This window comes from Felis catus, chromosome A2 (assembly GCF_018350175.1).
Source record: "Felis catus isolate Fca126 chromosome A2, F.catus_Fca126_mat1.0, whole genome shotgun sequence".
NCBI lineage: Eukaryota > Metazoa > Chordata > Mammalia > Carnivora > Felidae > Felis > Felis catus.
In genome coordinates this window covers 162,311,260-162,328,932 of record NC_058369.1, presented here as the reverse complement: position 1 = coordinate 162,328,932, position 17,673 = coordinate 162,311,260, and the positions used below count along the sequence as shown (strand labels likewise).

Sequence of the window (17,673 nt, the reverse complement as noted above, 5' to 3'; positions counted from 1 at the left end):
CAGCCCACCCCCTCCCTGCTCCTCTTGACTCACCAGTTGTCACAGGGCCCGGTCACCATCTCTCCGGGTTCCAGGCTCTCCCAGGAGCTGAGCCCAGACCCTGCCGACCGGCTCTGGTTCTCAGGGATCCCTGAGGGCACGAGTCGGGGTGGGACCCCAGACAGCTCAGCGGGCCCTGCACCCTCAACCTTTCCTCCTATCCCACTGCCTTCTACCTCCCTCCCTATCAGCCTACACCCCACGGTGCCCCAGATCCTGGGCCTGGGAGGTGGAAGCCCCAGCCTGGAGCAGAGATGTGGGGGGATGCACGAGACACTAACGCCTGGAGCAACATCCTGCAGCCCAGGCTGAGCTCCGGAGCCAGACAGGCAGAGGCCAGGCCGGCGGGCACCGCGGTGCTCGGGAGAAATGGGGAGAGCACGGAGGGAAGCACTGACCCATGGCTCCAGGCTGGTACTGGCAGCGGCAGAGGGCAGGAGGCACACAGAGGCCGTCCTGGAACAGCCGGCCAGGGGGGCACCCGCAGCTGGGCTGGCAGCCCGTCGAGCCCGGCTGGCACGCACTCCCGGGAGACAGGTCCTGACAGGAGCGGGGACAGGGCCGCCCACAGGGGAGAAGACCCTGGCCACCCCCACACTCTGTGGCGGGAAGGAAGCAGAGAGGGCAGACGCTGAGCAGGGGCCCATCCTGCAGGACCCCAGGACTCAGGGGGCAAGCCCTCCTGCCTCACCACCCCCAGCCGCCTGACTTTCCACCTTGTCCCAGGACCACAAGGTGAGGGATCTAAATGCTGCCTCTCAAAGAAAGTGACATGCGTGCGTATACTGGGGACAAAGGCCAGAGGCTGTGTCTCCCAAGCCTTCCAAGGGACCCTCCCCGACCTCTACAGAAGCCCTTACCTGTGCATTTTGTGGAATTGTCCTGGCAGGGGCGACTCTGCCTGTGGCCCCCAGGGCAGGGCCTGCCTCCCTCAGGGGTGGGGGGCCAGATACACACCCGGCTCCGATGGGACTGCCCCAGGCACGCATCACAGGAAGACCACAGTCCCCATGGGCTCCAGGCTCCGTCCACTGTGCCGGGAAGACAGCACCAACTGCCCTAGGAGGCCTAGGAGGTGCCCGGCCTATTGAGATTTGAGCAGACAAGTGGGGGCATCTCACCTGGGCACTCGGGCGAGCTGGGGCAGGTCTCCTTCTGATGCTGGGCCCCTGCCTCCCCTGCTTCCCCGGGACACGGGGCGCCCCCGTGCTGAGGGGCGGGGCAAGCGCAGGCCCTGGAGCGGGTCCTCGTCTGGCCCCTGCAGGGCTGGGAGCACACCGTCCACTCCGACCATGGGCACCAGCCACCAGGCACTGCGGCAGGGGACAATGGAAGGGCACTGGGGCACAGACATCCCTTCCCCAGTCCCAGCCCTCGCTGTGACCCTGGCCGCTTTTCCTCACCTCCCCCTGAGCTGGGACATACGTACCTGGGCAAGGCAGGTCTGTGCAGCTCAGCCTCCCCTCTGAACAGGTGCTGGGCAGGGCATGCAGGCACAGGAAGGGGGACAGCAGCTCAGCCCTGCCTGTGCTCTCCACATGCACCCCTCCTAGGCTGCCTCTTCCCTTCCCCTCACCGCTACGCCCTCCTTTCCCTTCAGGCTCTCGGATGCCCCTTCGCCATTCTCCAGAGCATCTAGACCCTTCTTCCTGTCCCATTCAGGGACCTCTCGGGTGTCCTGCGGGCTCCCTGCAGGTCGCTGACCAGTGCGTCCTACTGGGGTGTGACCACAGGCAGTGTGCTGCTAACAGGGGCCGGCCAGCGAGGAGGAACATCATACCTATCACCCCGCCCTCCCCTCAGAGCACACACCCAGGCTTCCATGTCTTCCAGAGAGCAGATGCACAGAGCTGGCTGCCTCGGTCTCCCCACCCGTCAGACCAGAGTTTCAGAGTGCCTGCCCGCATCTCCTCGGGGATTGTGGGAGTCTAACCTACAGCAGCTGAGACCCGGGAGAGCTCAGGCGTACCCCACCCTCAGCCTTGCACCTGCTTTCTGCCCACATGGCTGCCTCACCAGTAGTTGCAGCCATCAGGCCTCAGCAGCCGAGCTCCTGGGCGGTGCCGCTCCCCGCTCAGCAGGTCCAGGCAGCCACAGTGGCTGGGCTGCACGCAGAAGTCCCCGTCGGCACTCAGCACCTGGCCTGGAGGGCAGTAACAGCCGGGCTGGCAGTGCCACACGCAGTGCTGGGGGGCAACAAGTGGGGAGGGGGGTGCTCCGGTCAGCAGAAAACTGTGCCGAAGGGGCAGGGAGGGGAAAGATGAGGCGAAGGAGGAGGCTGAGGGGTGTGCAGAGGCAGAAGGCATGGTTCTCCAGTTCGCAGTCGTCGTCATGTTCTAAACACGGTTTCTGGGGCCCCTGGGGGGCTCAGTCGGTTAAGCGTCCGACTTCGGCTCAGGTCACGATCTCACAGTTCATGGGTTCGAACCCCGCATTGGGCTCTCTGCTGCCAGCACAGAACCTGGATCCTGCTTCGGATCCTCTGTCCCCCGCGCCCCCCACACCCTGCCCCTTCCCTGCTTGCCCTCTTTCTCTTCCTCTCTCAAAAATAAACATTAAAAAAATTTTTTATATATAAAATAAAACACTTTCAGTCGTGTCCCCTCCCCAGGGGAGGAGAGCCCACAAAGGGCTTCCCTGGGTGGGAGTGTCCTCCAAATGTGAATCCTGTGGAGGGTTCCATGGGGGACCTGGTTAGTGCCTGGGAACCGAGGCATCTCCCAGAACGCAGGGAGCAGGGCAATGGAAGCTTGGGGCGGGGGGGGGAGGGGGGAGTCATTTGGGAAGGAGGTGGGGTCCCCTGGGGAAGCTGGGAGCCAGGCACTTGTCCTCCTTCCTCCCAGCTCACCCTGTGCAGCTCCTGCCTGACCCTCTCAGACAGGGCCCTGCACAGGGCCCCAAGGCTGTCCCTTCAGCATCCTTGATTCAGGCCAGCTTCCGCACCACACTGCTGCAGGCTCCGTGGGTCAGAGACCCTGTCTGCGCCTGCCTCTGTCCCTCTCCATGGTCCTGGACAGGCATTCCATGAAGGCTCACACACAAGCACATGTACACTCAGAATCAGGGTGTACATGCCAAAAGGCTCACGGTGTTTGAGATGATGTAATGGAATGATCTCCCCTCCCTCTGTGTTTATGGAATCTTTGTAATAAAATGTCTAAATTGAGAAAGGCTTGATGGGCTGCTGGGTGAGGTTCACTCCTGAGACGGTCTCTGGAACAAAGGGAGCCAGTCTGATGGGCACTGACCCCATCCCTCCTCACCAGTGCCAGGCTGCCCCAGGCCCAAAGAGGTCACGACCCAAAGCCGCACCCTGCCCTCCTGCAAAGTGACGCTTGGGGCCAGAGGTCAGGCAGGCATTCCGAGGGAGCCAGACTCACCACGAGATCGTCACAGGAGCGAGGACAGGGAGGGCCACAGGGGCTGTACTCAGCCCCTTGAATGGTGGTGCAGTTGGTCACTGGGGAAGGGGACAGGGTGGGTTGAGAGCCATGTGGGTGCCGCCCACCCCAGCCCGTCTCTCCATAGTGTTCCCTGACCCCTGTGCCCCGTTCCTGGCAGGTACCTGGGCATGGCAGGGCCTGGCAGGCCTCTCCCTGGGCCCGAGGCCCCTCGCAGTAATCCCCCAGGCCCTGGGGTGGCGGCTGGTCACAGGCTCGCATCCGGCTCCGCAGGCCCCCCCCACAGCTCCGGCTACAGCTGGACCAGGGCCCCCAAGGACCCCAGCCCCCAGCTCCTGGGATGACAGCAAAAGAGCAGCTGGGGGAGGGGCCGGCCAGGGCTGGGGGCCAGCTGGCGCAAGGCAGCAGGTATCCACAGGGCATGGAGGGCACCATCCTGGGCACTACAGGACTCACGGTCACATGCTGCCAGGAGGCAGGGCTCTTCCTCAGCATCGGAGCCTGGGCAAAGAGGCGTAGGCAAGGTCAATGGGGACGGCAGCCCCAGGATGGATGGTTCCGCGGTGGGGGGCCTGGTGCAGAAACGGTGCCGGTGGCGTCGGGCAGGGCCACAGGAGGCCGAGCACTCGCTCCACGGGGTCCAGGGGGACCACGCGGGCTGACCTGGGGTACAGACGAGGGAAAGGCCGAGAGAGAGAGAGGATGAAGTGAGCGCAGGCTGGAGGCACTGGCCTGGGCAGAGCACCCCTTCTCCCTTCCCCCAACTCTGCCCCTGGTGGGGAGCAAGCAGGGGGCACAGTCAGGTGCGAGGCCCCTTCCTCACCCTCCTCACAGGGCCAGGAGGTGCAGTTGGTGATGAGCCCAGAAACACAGGAACTGGAAGAAAACAGCAGAAGTTCGGAGGCACTGTCACAAGCTGAAGTGCATTCCCCCAAATTCACACGTTGAAGCCCTAACGCCCAGTATTCAGAACGTGACCTGATTTGGAAACGATGTCTTTTTTTTTTTTTTTTTAATTTTTTTTTTCAACGTTTATTTATTTTTGGGACAGAGAGAGACAGAGCATGAACGGGGGAGGGGCAGAGAGAGAGAGGGAGACACAGAATCGGAAACAGGCTCCAGGCTCTGAGCCATCAGCCCAGAGCCTGACGCGGGGCTCGAACTCACGGACCGCGAGATCGTGACCTGGCTGAAGTCGGACGCTTAACCGACTGCGCCACCCAGGCACTCCGGAAACGATGTCTTTATAGAGATGAGCAAGTCACAGTGAGGGCACTACGGTCCCATATGACTGGTGTCTTTATTTATTTACTTGCTTGTTTATTTATGTTCATTTATTTTTGAGAGACAGAGCACGAGCAGGGGAGGGGCAGAGAGAGAGGGAGACACAGAATCCAAAGCAGGCTCCAGGCTCCCAGCTGTCAGCACAGAGCCCAGCACGGGGCTTGAACCCATGAACCATGAGATCACAACCTGAGCGGGTTGCAGGAAGGCAGCTACAAGCCAAGGGACGCCAAGGCTCACCAGCCACCACGGAAGAGAAGGTTCTGGAATGGATTCTCCCTCCCGGCCCTCAGGAGGAACCACCCTGCTGACTCCTTGCTCTTAGATTTCTAGTCTTCTGAACTGTCAGAAGACAAGCCCCAGGTCTGCTGTGTGGTTGTTGCAGCCTCAGCAGACAGAGACGGGTGGGAAGAGAAAGGTTGGTGGGGATGGTGTGGACACAGGCCCCAGATTGCTGACCGGCTGTGCCTGTGGGCCCAGGGGGATGGCCCACTGGAAGCCATCATCCCCAGCACTGAGGAGGGATAGCAGGGTGCCCCTGGGTCACGGGACCATCGGTGGGGTGGGGGTCTTACCAGTTCTCACACGGACGAAGCACCACGCTGCCCGGGGGATAAAGGCGCCCCCCATGGGCACAGGGGCAGTCCTGGGAGGGCACACACACGTTGTTCTGGAATCAAAAACCATCATCTTCTGGATTCCAGGTGGATCCGGCCCAACCCGCTCCCCGCAGTCAGAACCCAGCACCCCTCAGGTTCCCACCCTCCAACGCCACCCAGCCTCCTTCCACAAACACCTCTGTCACCACCCTGTGGAAACCCGTGCCAGCAGTTACAGGAGCCGTGGGGGAGGGGCATGGACCCCCCCAATCTCTGGGAGGAAAAAGACCATCTCCAATTGCAGGACATGAGACCGAACTGTCAAATGCCCATGAAATCAGCTAACAAAATACGAAACACGTGATCCGTATAGCAACGATGTTTAAAAAAAAAAAAAAAAAACTCTATGTTTTCATCAAAAAAATTAAAACCGATGAAATCATGCATACAGGAAGTTTGGAAATTATGCATACAGGAAGTTTGGACAAAAGTTGCTAATGCTTCAAATTAAAAAAAAAAAAAAAAAAAAAAAAAAACAAGAACAAAAAAACCCAAAAGTGCCACCCATCAGTACACGATTCAAAGTCAAATGTACTGAGGTATGGGCCAGGCCCTGGGAGGCCCTTTCACCATTTCAGAGACCCTGATGAACAGACACATTATTACCCCAACTTGACAAACGAAGAAATGGAGGCACGGGAGCACGCATCCTAAGGTCACAGGGCTGCTAGAAGAAGAGTCTGATTTGAACTCAGACCCTGCTGGACTCTGGCCCCTTAACCACACCCCACATTCCGGCAATTTATCCCTGTAAACCCTCCCCACCACCCCACAAGCTTCTGTCCAAATTCCACTGCGCCCGCCTCACTTCCCTGCCTTCCAACAGCAGTGCCGCCTCCAGCTGTCCACCCCCTGCAATCTCTGACAGTCAAATCAGGATCACCTCTTCCGGGAAGCCCGCTGTCACTGACCCAGTCCCCGCCAGTCTGCATTTTGAGCTCCACAGTATGCAAAGCTCACTTCCTGTGTAAGGATGGTTCTACCTCCATTCTAGGCGCTCTGGGTCTGGTTTCCCCAGACCAGAGGCTTCATGAGGGCGGACTTCACTTTCTCCCCATGGTGGAGCCCCCATCGCAAGCCTAAGCATGCAACAGGTGCTCAATAAATGACTAATGATAACATAAGACAACAGAGCACTCAAGGAGGAATGAATCACAAAGATCTTGTAGACCTATCACCATTTCACAAATGGGAAAAGAGAGGTCCAGGGAAGCATGACCGTGTCTCACCCAGGGTCACCTGCTGGCTGCTGGCAGAGCTGAGCCATGACCCCTGAGTTCAGTGTTTTTTCCTCAACTCTCAAGCCCCATACCCTTGGTTCTCCCCTGCCCAGGTCGCTGGGAGGTCAGGTCAGGGAAGACACTCACCAGCAGGAACGTCCCAGGTGGACAGTAACAGCCAGGGTGGCAGGTCTGGTCAGCCCCTTGCAGGACACTGAGCTCTGCACACGAGGCAGGGCCCTGGGCACAGTCTAGCCACCGTTGGCCCCCGGGACACACGCCAGGCACCGGCCCTGGGGTCACAGAAATTGATAACCAGCCCAGGCACAGTAAACTCTTTCCCGGGCTCCTAACCCAGGAGAGGCATCGGCTCTAGGTGTGGCCAGGGAGGTCACAGGCTGCATGGCAGCTCAGGGAGAAGGGTTCCTGGGGTGACAGGGAGGGGCTGACAGGGCGCTGGGTTGGGGGGGATGACTACCGGGGGTACGGGAGCAGTGGAGGAGGTGGGGACAGCCCTCACCTGCACAGGGCTGCAGACCACAGGTGGAGAAGTCCACAAGGCTGTGCGGGCCACTGCCTCGGGTGCGGTTCCGGTAGCCACCGCCGCAGGGCACGGAGCACGGAGACCAGGGGCCCCACTCCCCACGAGGACCTGGAGTGGCAGCCCAGGTCACTGCGGGCTCTACCTCCCACACCCACCACAGCCCTCTCCTCCACCCAGACCCCTTCTTTCTCGAACCTACAGGATCACAACCCATCCCAGGAGACCTCACTCCTCCCTGGCCTGGAGCAGGGCTGGCCTCCACCGAGGACCCCTCTTAGGGAATGACTCTCGGGGCTCCCTGGGGACATCCTCCTGGCATCTTTTATGCTAGGCCCTTGTACCGCTCTTGGGGTCTGGAGGGGGGAGTGAGTGGAGTGTTTCCTGGCTCTTCTCTGGGGGATTCTGAGGACCTCAGTCCCAGCTCTCACCCCGACACGGCCGCAGGCTGCAGAATTCGGCCTCCATATTGGGGCCCTGGCACGCAGCACCCCCGAAGGCAGCTGGGGGTGCGGTGCCCGCCCGGAAGCGCCGCCGAATGCCCACGTTGCAGCTGTGGCTGCAGAGACTCCAGGGGGTCCAGGGGCTCCAACCACAGGCCACTGCCAGGGTGGGTACAGGGAGGGGCACAGTGGGTGTGAAGCCAGGTCAGGTCATCCCTGGTCCCCAACTTCCCTGGGGCACCATCGACATCCCCAGGAGTTGATCTAAAGAGGCCAGCATCCCCTGTGGTCCCAGAGGACCCACCACTGCTGATTCCTGGGCATCGGGGTACCTGGGCAGGGCTCTGAGGTGCACACCATCTCACCGGAGATACAGGTGCTGCAGAGAGAGGACCCATCATGGCCACCATCAGGCCCCGCCCCTTGGAGCTCTATGTACCTGCCCCCAGGGGGACACGGCCGGCCGGCACACCACCGAGGCCGGGCACAGAAGTCCAAGGTACAGAAGTGAAACCCCGCAGAAGGGTCTAGAAAGTAAAGCCCCGTGGCCCCCTTGAACTTCATGAGGTGACTGAGGATTCTCACCCAGGCCCTCCCTCCTAGCTCCACCCTCCGTGGGCTCCCTGATGCCCCAGGCACTGTGCTGTCCTTTGTCCCACACTTTTATCCAGGAGTCACCTTTACGTGCTTTCCTTTCCGTCTGTATTTATCACACAGTTTAGAAAGGACTTTGAGCAGCTCTACGGGGCCAGGTAGGAACCATTTCGAAAGAGTACACCCCAGTGTGAGCCTCTTGGAAAGAACAGTGTGCTTTTCTCTCCTTTTGCTTTTCTCCAACAAACGTGTTCAAGTTGCCCCCCATCCAATATGTGGAAGTCCCAGAAAAAGAATCGAAGAAGGAAAAAGCAAAAGAGAAAGAGGTGGGGGAGAGGAAGCATGAAGGGGACTGTGGGGGGGGGGGTCGGGGGATGGACAGGGGACAGGGAAGAAAAGGGAAGAGGAACAAGAAGAACAGAGAAAATGAAATGAAATGTAAGAAAAGACAAGAAAAATGAGAGAAGCACAAGGCAGGGTGGGGCGGGGGTGGGGCGGGGGCGGGGCAGGGTCGCGTGTCCCCTGCCAGCAGGGCCTGGTGTCAGCTTGGACTGTTGGGGGCTTCAAGGTGTTTGAGCAGAAACCCAGTGGATCTCAACATCCAGGAAAGAGAAACAGGGGTGACTGAAAGGGAGGGTAGAAGACCCTCTCCAGCCCCTGCTTCCTTCACAAATCACCTCCCCCACCTTCGCCTCCCTTCCCCCCACCCCCCCAACCCGCCCCCCAGGCTGGCAGCTTACCAGTTATTGCAGGAGTCCAGCCGAGCCACTGCTCCCGGTGCATAGAGCTGCCCGTGCAGCTGGCAGGGGCACCGACTGCGGGGCAAGCAGCTGGCATTGTGCAGGAAGAGGCCAGGGGGGCAGGCACAGCCGGGGGCGCAGAAACTGGTACACTCCACCCCAGGGTCCTGAGCCAGGCACAGCTGAGGGCAGGGGCCCCCGTCCCGGCGGCACTGCTCCGCCGAACGGAACACCATGTCCCCTGGGCACTGGGCTGGACGGGCAGACAGCGAGGGTCTCAGCATGGGCAGGAGGAAAGGGCCAGGGGATGGAGGGGCCGAGGGGAAGCTACATGCCGGTGGTCGGTGGTCAGGGAGCAGGACTGAGGAGCCACGGGAAACCCCTCCCACTCCCCCTCCCTTGCAGGCTCGCTCCAGTGTCTGAAAGGTTGCCAGTAAAGATTCATAGCTTTGCCTGACTTTAATACAAATATCCTTGGAAGTGGAGCAGGAAGACAGAAGCCACCTGGGCCAGGAGTGGGGGCTCAAAGGAGAAAGGACAGGGAGAATGGGGCCAAGGGCTTCTAAAGAAGGGCTGGCCCTGCTTCTCGAAATTCCTGCAGTGAGTAGTTCTGCCCAGAGGCCAGTCTGACCTCTTCGGCCACATGCCTGGGAAGGAGGCCTTGGGCAGGGAGGAGCAAAGACCGGGGACCAGTGCCTGGTCCCCAGGGTATGGGAGCCAGAGGAGGGAGACACAGGAAATCCGGGAGTCTCTTAGCTCAGGGTATGGCCTGACCTGGAGCCAGAGGTCAGTGATATGAGAAGGTGGGGTGGAGAGAGGTCAAAATCCTCAGGGGGCTGGCTGGACATGGCTGGGTAGAGAACGGCAAGGGTTAGGGGGAGGTTGGCACCTGTGCAGGGCTGCGTGTTGCAGTCCCTGGTCTGGCTGTGAGGTCCCTGGCACTCGGGGTCCCCAGGGGTGGAGCCGGAGCAGCTGCGCCCACGAATCTGGATGCCCCCATCACAGGGGGCTGAGCAGGTGGACCAGGGAGCCCACAGACCCCAGATGCTTTCCGCTGTCAGGAAGAGCCAAGTTCGTCATCATGGACACCGGCAAAGGTGCGGGTAGGGGACGGGGTGCAGGAGGGCCACGCCTCCAGGACTGTCCCAAACGTCCCTTCAGGCCCAGCCCACCCTGTGAATCACAGGCTGGGGGTGGAGGAGATTCTTCAGGACAATAGGTTTGCTCTAGCCTCCCTGCCCCAGGTGCCCAAGGGGTCATTCTTCTCCCTTGCTCCTCATCCCACCCTAGTGCTCAGGCCACTCCAGGGACAGAGGGGGCACACCTGGGCACACAGGGGGGCTGCAGGGCTCCTCCTGGGTGGCCTCTCCTGGGCAGGAGTTGTCCTCGGGGCTGGGGCAGAGCCGGGAACGACTGCGCCACCCAGGGCCTCCTCCAAGGGTAAGGCAGCTCCTGGAGCAGGAGGACCAGGGCTCCCAGAGCGTCCAGCCCAGCGTCTCTGGAGGAGAAAAGGACAGGTCTTCTGCACAGGGTTCCTGGCAGAGCTGGGAGGGAGAGGGGAGAAGCCTCTGCCCCTCGAAAGTGGAAGGTAGGACCCCCCCGCCCCCACCTCCAGGCCCAGGCCTCTCTCTCGAAGCACAGCTCCTGCTCAGCCAAGCTCCAGCTCAGGCCACACTCTACCCGTGAGCTCAGCTGGCACCTCATGTCCACCACCCACCCTCACATTTTCCCCCAGATCAACTCATCCAGAGTCTTCTAAATGCCTATCCTTCATTTCTCTTCCATGCTAGAAACCCCAGTCACCAAAGACACCTGTCAGTGCACCAGCAGCCATTCCTTCCTCTTCCTTCCCTCCTCTGCTATGAGAGCCTGGACCAGACCCCACAGACCCATGCTCGCACCCCCAACTCCTATTCTCGCCTCTGTCCCATCTGCCTGCAGAGACCTCTGCCGTCACCTGCTCTGCCTGAGGACACCCTGGGCCACGAAAGAGGGAAACAGCCTGGGCTCCCTCATCTGGCATCTGTGTGCTCCTGATTGCCTGCCCCACCCTCACTCACTCGGCCAGCAGGACCAGCTTCACCCTTGCTCTCAGGACACCCCGGCCCCCCAAGACCAGCCTGGGCTGGGCATGTGGGAGGGGGGTGCCGCCTGGGCCCCACCCTCTGTCTTGTCCCCGACAAAGCCCCATGCATCAAGGCGCCTTCTGGGGCTGCCTCCTGGACCAGAAGGCCACACTGACCCCATGTAGGTGGCCGGCAGCCCAATCGGTCATGCCCTGTCCCCAGGGTGGGAATTGGGAGGAGGAAGGCAGGCATGAGGGTTGGGGGGTGAGTAGCAAGCCCCCATCCGGGCTCCTGACCTACCTGTCCCGCATTCCACGTGGCAGGCCTGCAGCTCCTGCCTGTTGCCTTCACACGGGGCACCCCCAGAAGCAGCCGGAGGGTTGGAAGGGGACCTGGGGGGGATAGGCGGCCTGGGCACCCGCTCTCCTCTGCCTGCCCTCATTCCTGTCTTCCCGGTCACCTGTTCTCCAACCGTCACCTTCTCCACCCTCCAGCACCCCTTCCCTTCCTTCTCCCATATTCCTCTCCCTGCCCCCTACCCCCGCCACAATGGCTCCGTCCTGCACACCTGAACCGAGTTCGCACTCCAGAGCCACAGGAGCGGTCACAGGGACCCCAGGAGGACCAAGCTGACCAGCCACAGGACACAGGGCAGCCCCCGGGCTCGCACACCAGGGCCCCTTTCTCGCACACGCTGCAGGGGAGGGAGAGGCCGAGGAGGTCAGGACTGGGAAGGGGGGCGTGGAGAGGGGCTGGTCCCCTGACCCAGGCACTCCCTGCCACAGCAGACATCCTCACCAGCGGCTGCAGTTGTCCAGGAGGAAGGGCACCCCCGGCTGCTTCACCTCTTCGCCCACCAGGCAAGGGCACTCAGAGAGGGGCAGGCAGCGGCCATCATGGAGGAGAAGCCCAGGGGGGCAGCGGCATCCTGGGGTGGAGGCAGGAGGGCACTCAGCCCCACGCAGGGGGGCAGTGGGGCGGGGAGGCTGGAGACCGAAGGCTGGTGAGTATCCTCCTCCCGAGGGCTCTGTCTGCCGCACCCTGACTGCTGGGTGTGCCTCACCTTCCAGACAGCGTCCACTGCAGGTTCTGTTGGCCTCAGGATCCAAGCAGGACGGCGGACATGGTGGCACCAGCCCCTTCTGGCACAGCTCAGCACTGATGTGAACACGGCCCAGCCCACAGTCTGGTGGGAGAGGGACACTAGGTGGGGCGGGTAGCAGGAGGCCCGGTGACCTTCCCTAACAGCCCCACCCCCACAGGGCTCCATCCCTGGATGCCCCTGCCCAGCCCTGCTCCCTTACCTGTGTCACCCGTGCAGGGCTGCAAGCCGCAGGGTGCCCGCTCTTGGGAGGCCCCAGGGCAGGGAGCGCCACCATTCTTGGGTGGAGGATCCACGCAGCTCCTCCTCCGACTTCGGTGGCCACCCCCACAGGAGACGCTGCAGGGCCCCCAGCCCTCCCACACAGCCCACACCCCAGCCACTGTGGGGGGAAAAGGATGGAGGGGGACCAGGTGAGCCCAAGGAGACTCAGACCGCGCTGGAGAAAGCAAGGTGGCAGGGTAGAGAAGGGGCCTGTGTGGTGGCCAGCTAGGTGGCCTAGGGCAGCACCACGGGGACTCAACAGGCTCTTCTCCTGCCCCAGGAAACCTCCCCTTGGTGGAGGGACTTGAGCAAAGATCTCTAGGTGCCTCCCAGGATGAAGGCTCTGGTCCCTGGAAAAGGGCTGGGGCAGTGGGGAGACTGGAGCGGGGCTCCTCCTGGTGGCAGCAGAAAAAACCAGGTTAGGAGACCAGGTGTGGGAAACCCCTCTCTGGAGCAGAGGCAAGGTCGGGACTACTCCCTCGCACCTACAGAACACAAGGGCTAGGAGGTCTTAGGCACAGCCTGGGAACACCCTCACTCTGAAGTGGAAACAACTTTACCCATCCAGTCCCCACACTAGAGGAGGGTAGGAACCCATCCAGGGCCACTCAGGCAGGAAAAAGGGCAAGGCCAGGGGCAGCCTTCCTCCTAAGCCCTTTGGAGGTACGAGGCTGTGACTTCAGAAGGGGCTGTCCCCCTAGAGTCATGGAGAGGAGCCCAGACAGCGGGGTCCCCAAGAGCGCAAGGGTACTCCCCCAGGTGGCTCTCGGATAGGAATCCACCCCAGGTGTCCCTTCCGGGGGCGGGGTCCTGAGGAGGCCTGGGTGCCAGTCACCTGGGCAGGCCTGCACGAAGCAGGGCTGGCTGCGGAGCCTGTCGGACGGGCAGGTGCCCCCAGGCAGGGGAGGCCGCAGGAGGTCCCGGCGCTGGAAGGCGAGGCCCAGCCCACAGCTGCGGCTGCAGCTGCTCCAGCCAGACCAGGGCGCCAGCCCACAGTCCACTGCAAGGGGATGGGTGCGCAGGACTCAGAGGGGGCTCGTGCAGGAGCGGGGCCCTCAGAGGTGTCCCCTGGCCAGGTCCGTACCACAGCCGTCCTCGTCAGAGCCGTCCTGGCAGTCAGGCCGCAGGTCACAGCGTCGCTCGGCCGGCAGGCACTCCCCGCTATCGCAGCTCAGCTGGCTCGGGGAGCAGAGGGCTTTCGAGGCCGGCAGCCCAGGCAGGGCCGTGGTGGGCACCGGGAAGGGCGCGGCGCTCGCTGCCAGCAAGGTGAGGGGAAGAGAGCCACATAAGTGATTCCTGGCTGGGTGATACACTGAGCCCCTTCAACCTCGGGCCAAAAGCAGAACACGCTTGTCAACCAGAGATCCTGCCCCTCCTTCCTCCTGAAGCTTCCCACACTCAGTACAGCCTTCTGTCTACATGTGAGGGGGGAGATCATGGGCTCTGGTCTGCACAAGCTCTCACCCAGCCTCTCTGCTTGTTAATGGCTCCTGGGGGGTCTAGAAAGACATCAAGCTGTCTAGAACAACAGTTCCTTCCCTGGGGTAACCTCTTCCTGAATGCATACTCCCTGGGGTGGCCCTTCCCTGATTGAGAGAGTAGGCTTTGAGCACAGTGATCTACTTTGGATGGATGGATGGATGGATGGATGGATGGATGGATGGATGGGTGGTGGAGGGATGGATGGATGGATAGATGGGTGGGTGGATAGATGGGTGGGTGGGTAGGTAGATGGATGGGTGGGTGGATGAATGGATGGATGGGTGGGTAGGTAGATGGATGGGTGGGTGGATGTATGCATATATGGATGGATGGATGGATGGATGGATGGATGGATGGATGGTGGAGGGATGGATGGATGGATAGATGGGTGGGTGGATAGATGGGTGGGTGGGTAGGTAGATGGATGGGTGGGTGGATGGATGGATGGATGGATGGATGGATGGATGGTTAGATGAGTCTCCTCAAAAATCAGACAGGGTTTATGAAACAAGCCATGACCTAAGACCTACTGCATTTGCCCTCGTCACCATCCCCAAAGACACACACATTCCTAGCTGTTTTTACCCACTCAGGCTCCTTTCACTCTCTGCTACCCCTAGCTCCTCACAGTTCCTTCCCATATGAGCCAGGAATAGGGGGCAGAGACTTCCCCAAACCTAAAGCCCTTTGGTCACTGCTACCCACATGACTTCAAACCCTCCGGGGAGCCCTGCAGGGTCCCCTACTCACCACAGCGCCTCTCATCGGAGCCGTCCAGACAGTCCTCCCTCCCATCACACAGCTGCTCCCGCTCCACACAGCCCAGCACCTCACAGGGCACCTGGCCTGGGCTACACTGCGCAGGTGGGAAGGGCGGCGGGGCGACACTCTGGCCTGTGGGCACCATCGCGGCCAGCTGACTGGACCCCTGCCCACCACGTCCCCCCTCCCTCAGCCCCCAGTCTCCCTCCTCCTGACATCTGGTGTGTGTGCCCCCACTTCCCGCCTCTCTTGGGATAATGGAAAGACAGTGAACTGCATCAGGAGACTTGGTCCTAGGCCTGATCCTACCAAAACTCCGACCTTGCGCTGTGGGATCTTGGGCAAAGCGGCTAACCTCCAGGGGACTGTTTCTCCAATGGGGAGTTGTTCAGATGCATAGGTTTAGCAGGCAGAAGACGGTAGAATCTTACCAGCAGGGGCCACTGGACTCATGGGGTGCAGGGGGAGCTCTGTCATGGCTGTCGTTCCTGGTCTCAGGGCCTTGGCCTCAGGCTGGGAGGTAGGGGGGGTGGTCATGGTCTGCACAGATTCCCTAGGACTCAAGCGAGGAGCCTCGGAGTCTGGGACCTGAGTCACTGGCCCCTTCCCTGTGGGTGCAGGAAGGAGAGACGTGAGGCCCTCCAGCTCCCCTTCCGTGAGATGAAGCAGAAATGGGTTCTCCAAAGGGGTATCCAGGCTTTGGGTGGTGCAGGGTTGAGCACAGACCACACCACACCTTCTGAGGGACTTCAGACCACAAATGAGGTGGAACTTGGTAGCCCAAGGAGCACAAGAGGGTTTTAAATGAAAGTACAAAAGCGCTTAGTGTCAAGCTGAGATTTGTACCCTACTCTCAAGAAGCCACACACGGCAGCTTCCAAGAGGAACCGACAGCACAATGAGACATTCAAGTCTGCACCCGATGACCTCCTGGCAGCTACAGCGCAAAGGGGGTTCGAGATTCTCATTGCCCAACAAAGGATTAACGTTATGACACAGCCAGTTTTTGAGAACCAGACTCAGCGTGACGTTAGAATTCATCACATAGCCTGCATCTTGCGGACTCAAGCAATGGTACAAGTTGCTTCGTCTGCTTTTCACAAAAAACACAGAAGGACGGGCCAGCCGGGCTCCTGGATGACTTTCGCTGGAACTCACGGGAAGGGGTCGAACTTAGACCTTTTAGTCTTACAGATGGAAAAACAGAGCCCAGGGAGGTGGTGAGGCAAGCCAACATCTCCCAAAAGAGGAGGTCAGAGCCAAGCCACAGCCAGCTGACAGCCCCGCCCATTTCCGGCCTTGCTCTGAAGACAGCTCTCCTCAGGCTAACGTGCAGGTGAAAGGTCAGGCAGCCACAGGGAGGCTGGTACATGACCCTCAGGGAGCCCCTTCCTTGTCCTTGTCCTTGTCCTTGTCCATATACCAGGGAAGCTGGTACATGACCCTCAGGGAGCCCCTTCCTTGTCCTTGTCCTTGTCCATATACCAGGGAGGCTGGTACATGACCTTCACGGAGCCCCTTCCTTGTCCAGCTTAGGAACATGCTAACTTGGTGACCCCATGTTCCCCGTGCCCACTTAGAGACATGCGCGGCCAGCAAACCCTTCAGAAAGGGGTACTTGGCTGCATCCATGGGTGAACAAAGGGGGCACTGGCGGGGCCAGGCAGCACCCCGCAGCCCCGGGGAGCCCCTGTCCTGGCCAGGGGTCTGGAGAAGGCAACCATACTTCAGGGCACACGCTCAGCCCTGGGAACCAGTCTGGGGGATCCAACCCTAGAGTCCGGGAGGGCGGGCAGGGGCAGGATTTGGCCAAGGTGTCCTCCACGGTGACCAAGTATTCCTTCTAGAAGCAATCCTGCTCCACTTAGGGATGTCAGGTGTCAGGAGACTGAATGGCCAGATGTAATAGCCCCTCACCCTGAAGGGGTGGGCAGGGTGGGGGGCTGGGGATGGGGCTTAGAGTTTGGGTACATACCTGTGGGGGGTACAGATGACCCTCGCCAGGGACGCCAGCGTTCTGCATCTGTCAGACCCTGCGGAGGGAGAGGGGTCAGCTGCCCATACAGCCCAGGGCCCCGAGGGCAGTTCCACCTGAGACTAGGGACCTAGCTCTCATTGCCTTTGGGACGCACCTCTGTCCCATGGCCCCTCCCCTGTCCCTGCAGCACAGGGCGCAGCTGGGGGGTGGAGACTCACTTCCCTACAACACCTCCGGGCTGACACCCAGGGGCTATTCTCGCTGACCCACCTAGGATTCTGCTTCTGCTCTTACCCTCCCAAACCCCGTCTTCCCCCCAGTATCCACACATATGGGCTTCAGCGCTATGGTCGCTCTCCCCTTGGGTCCCTGACCAGGCTGTTCTCCAGAGGGAGAGTGTCCACCCTTCGTCTCCACATTGCAGACCCCACTGCCCCAGATGCCCCATCCTTCAAGCCTCTTCCAGGAAGCCTCTGGGGACCCTGGGGACAAGTAAGGCTTTTCCCACCTCTGAGTGTCTGATGCCCTGTTGCCAGCCCTGTGGGCATAACTTTGCCACCTGGGGGTAAAGGCCTCTCCTGTCTCCCAAACTCCTCCAGGCCAGGCACCTGCCCTGTGCTTCTCTGCCCCTCTGACCTCCAGCCCCCAGTCCAGCACCGGGCTGGCCCCCGGAAGGCTCACGGGCTGAAGTGGACTGCGAGAGCAGACCAGGGACACGTGGGGAGGCAGCGCTGGCTGAAGGTGCAAAGAGAGGGAGACTGCAGGGTGAGGGAACGTGGCTGCTGAGGCCCTGGGACCAGGGCTCCCCATGCCCCGCACCCCACCTGCTGGGCCTACAGCTCCCCACTCACCTTGCTGGGCTGGGGGGACAGCTGTCCGGGCTGGGTGGAGGAGAGAGTTGGGGTCCTGGCTGTGGACCGGACTCTGGGAAGAAAAATAACCAAGGGACTCCAGGGGTTCTCCCAGCTTCAGAGCCACCACCCGGGCAGGGGGGGTCAGCGCTCCCAGGGTGGGCCCAGGGCAGGGCAGGGCAGGGCAGGGCTGGGGCACTCCAAAAGGGCACGCCCACTAAGACTAGACAAAGGAGATGTTATCCCA

At 61.1% G+C, this 17,673-nt stretch overlaps 1 protein-coding gene across 1 annotated transcript in view; it reads right to left on the bottom strand.

The window, feature by feature from the left end:
• Positions 1-17,673, bottom strand: part of LOC101092840 (SCO-spondin) — a 56,721-nt gene that overhangs the window by 16,046 nt on the left and 23,002 nt on the right. The window contains exons 46-74 of the mRNA XM_045052648.1: positions 17,427-17,499; positions 16,573-16,630; positions 15,029-15,205; positions 14,586-14,729; positions 13,438-13,608; positions 13,189-13,353; positions 12,292-12,471; positions 12,051-12,173; positions 11,786-11,915; positions 11,556-11,681; positions 11,288-11,379; positions 10,246-10,419; positions 9,811-9,975; positions 8,922-9,174; positions 7,920-7,966; positions 7,576-7,746; positions 7,124-7,255; positions 6,751-6,896; positions 5,300-5,394; positions 4,264-4,316; positions 3,897-4,103; positions 3,605-3,775; positions 3,420-3,499; positions 2,056-2,225; positions 1,469-1,515; positions 1,161-1,352; positions 900-1,070; positions 438-638; positions 34-130 (exon numbers count right to left, since the gene is read on the bottom strand). Of these exons, the coding sequence (XP_044908583.1) occupies positions 34-130; positions 438-638; positions 900-1,070; positions 1,161-1,352; positions 1,469-1,515; positions 2,056-2,225; positions 3,420-3,499; positions 3,605-3,775; positions 3,897-4,103; positions 4,264-4,316; positions 5,300-5,394; positions 6,751-6,896; positions 7,124-7,255; positions 7,576-7,746; positions 7,920-7,966; positions 8,922-9,174; positions 9,811-9,975; positions 10,246-10,419; positions 11,288-11,379; positions 11,556-11,681; positions 11,786-11,915; positions 12,051-12,173; positions 12,292-12,471; positions 13,189-13,353; positions 13,438-13,608; positions 14,586-14,729; positions 15,029-15,205; positions 16,573-16,630; positions 17,427-17,499 (4,011 nt within the window). The remainder of the gene's footprint in view (positions 1-33; positions 131-437; positions 639-899; positions 1,071-1,160; positions 1,353-1,468; positions 1,516-2,055; positions 2,226-3,419; positions 3,500-3,604; positions 3,776-3,896; positions 4,104-4,263; positions 4,317-5,299; positions 5,395-6,750; positions 6,897-7,123; positions 7,256-7,575; positions 7,747-7,919; positions 7,967-8,921; positions 9,175-9,810; positions 9,976-10,245; positions 10,420-11,287; positions 11,380-11,555; positions 11,682-11,785; positions 11,916-12,050; positions 12,174-12,291; positions 12,472-13,188; positions 13,354-13,437; positions 13,609-14,585; positions 14,730-15,028; positions 15,206-16,572; positions 16,631-17,426; positions 17,500-17,673) is intronic.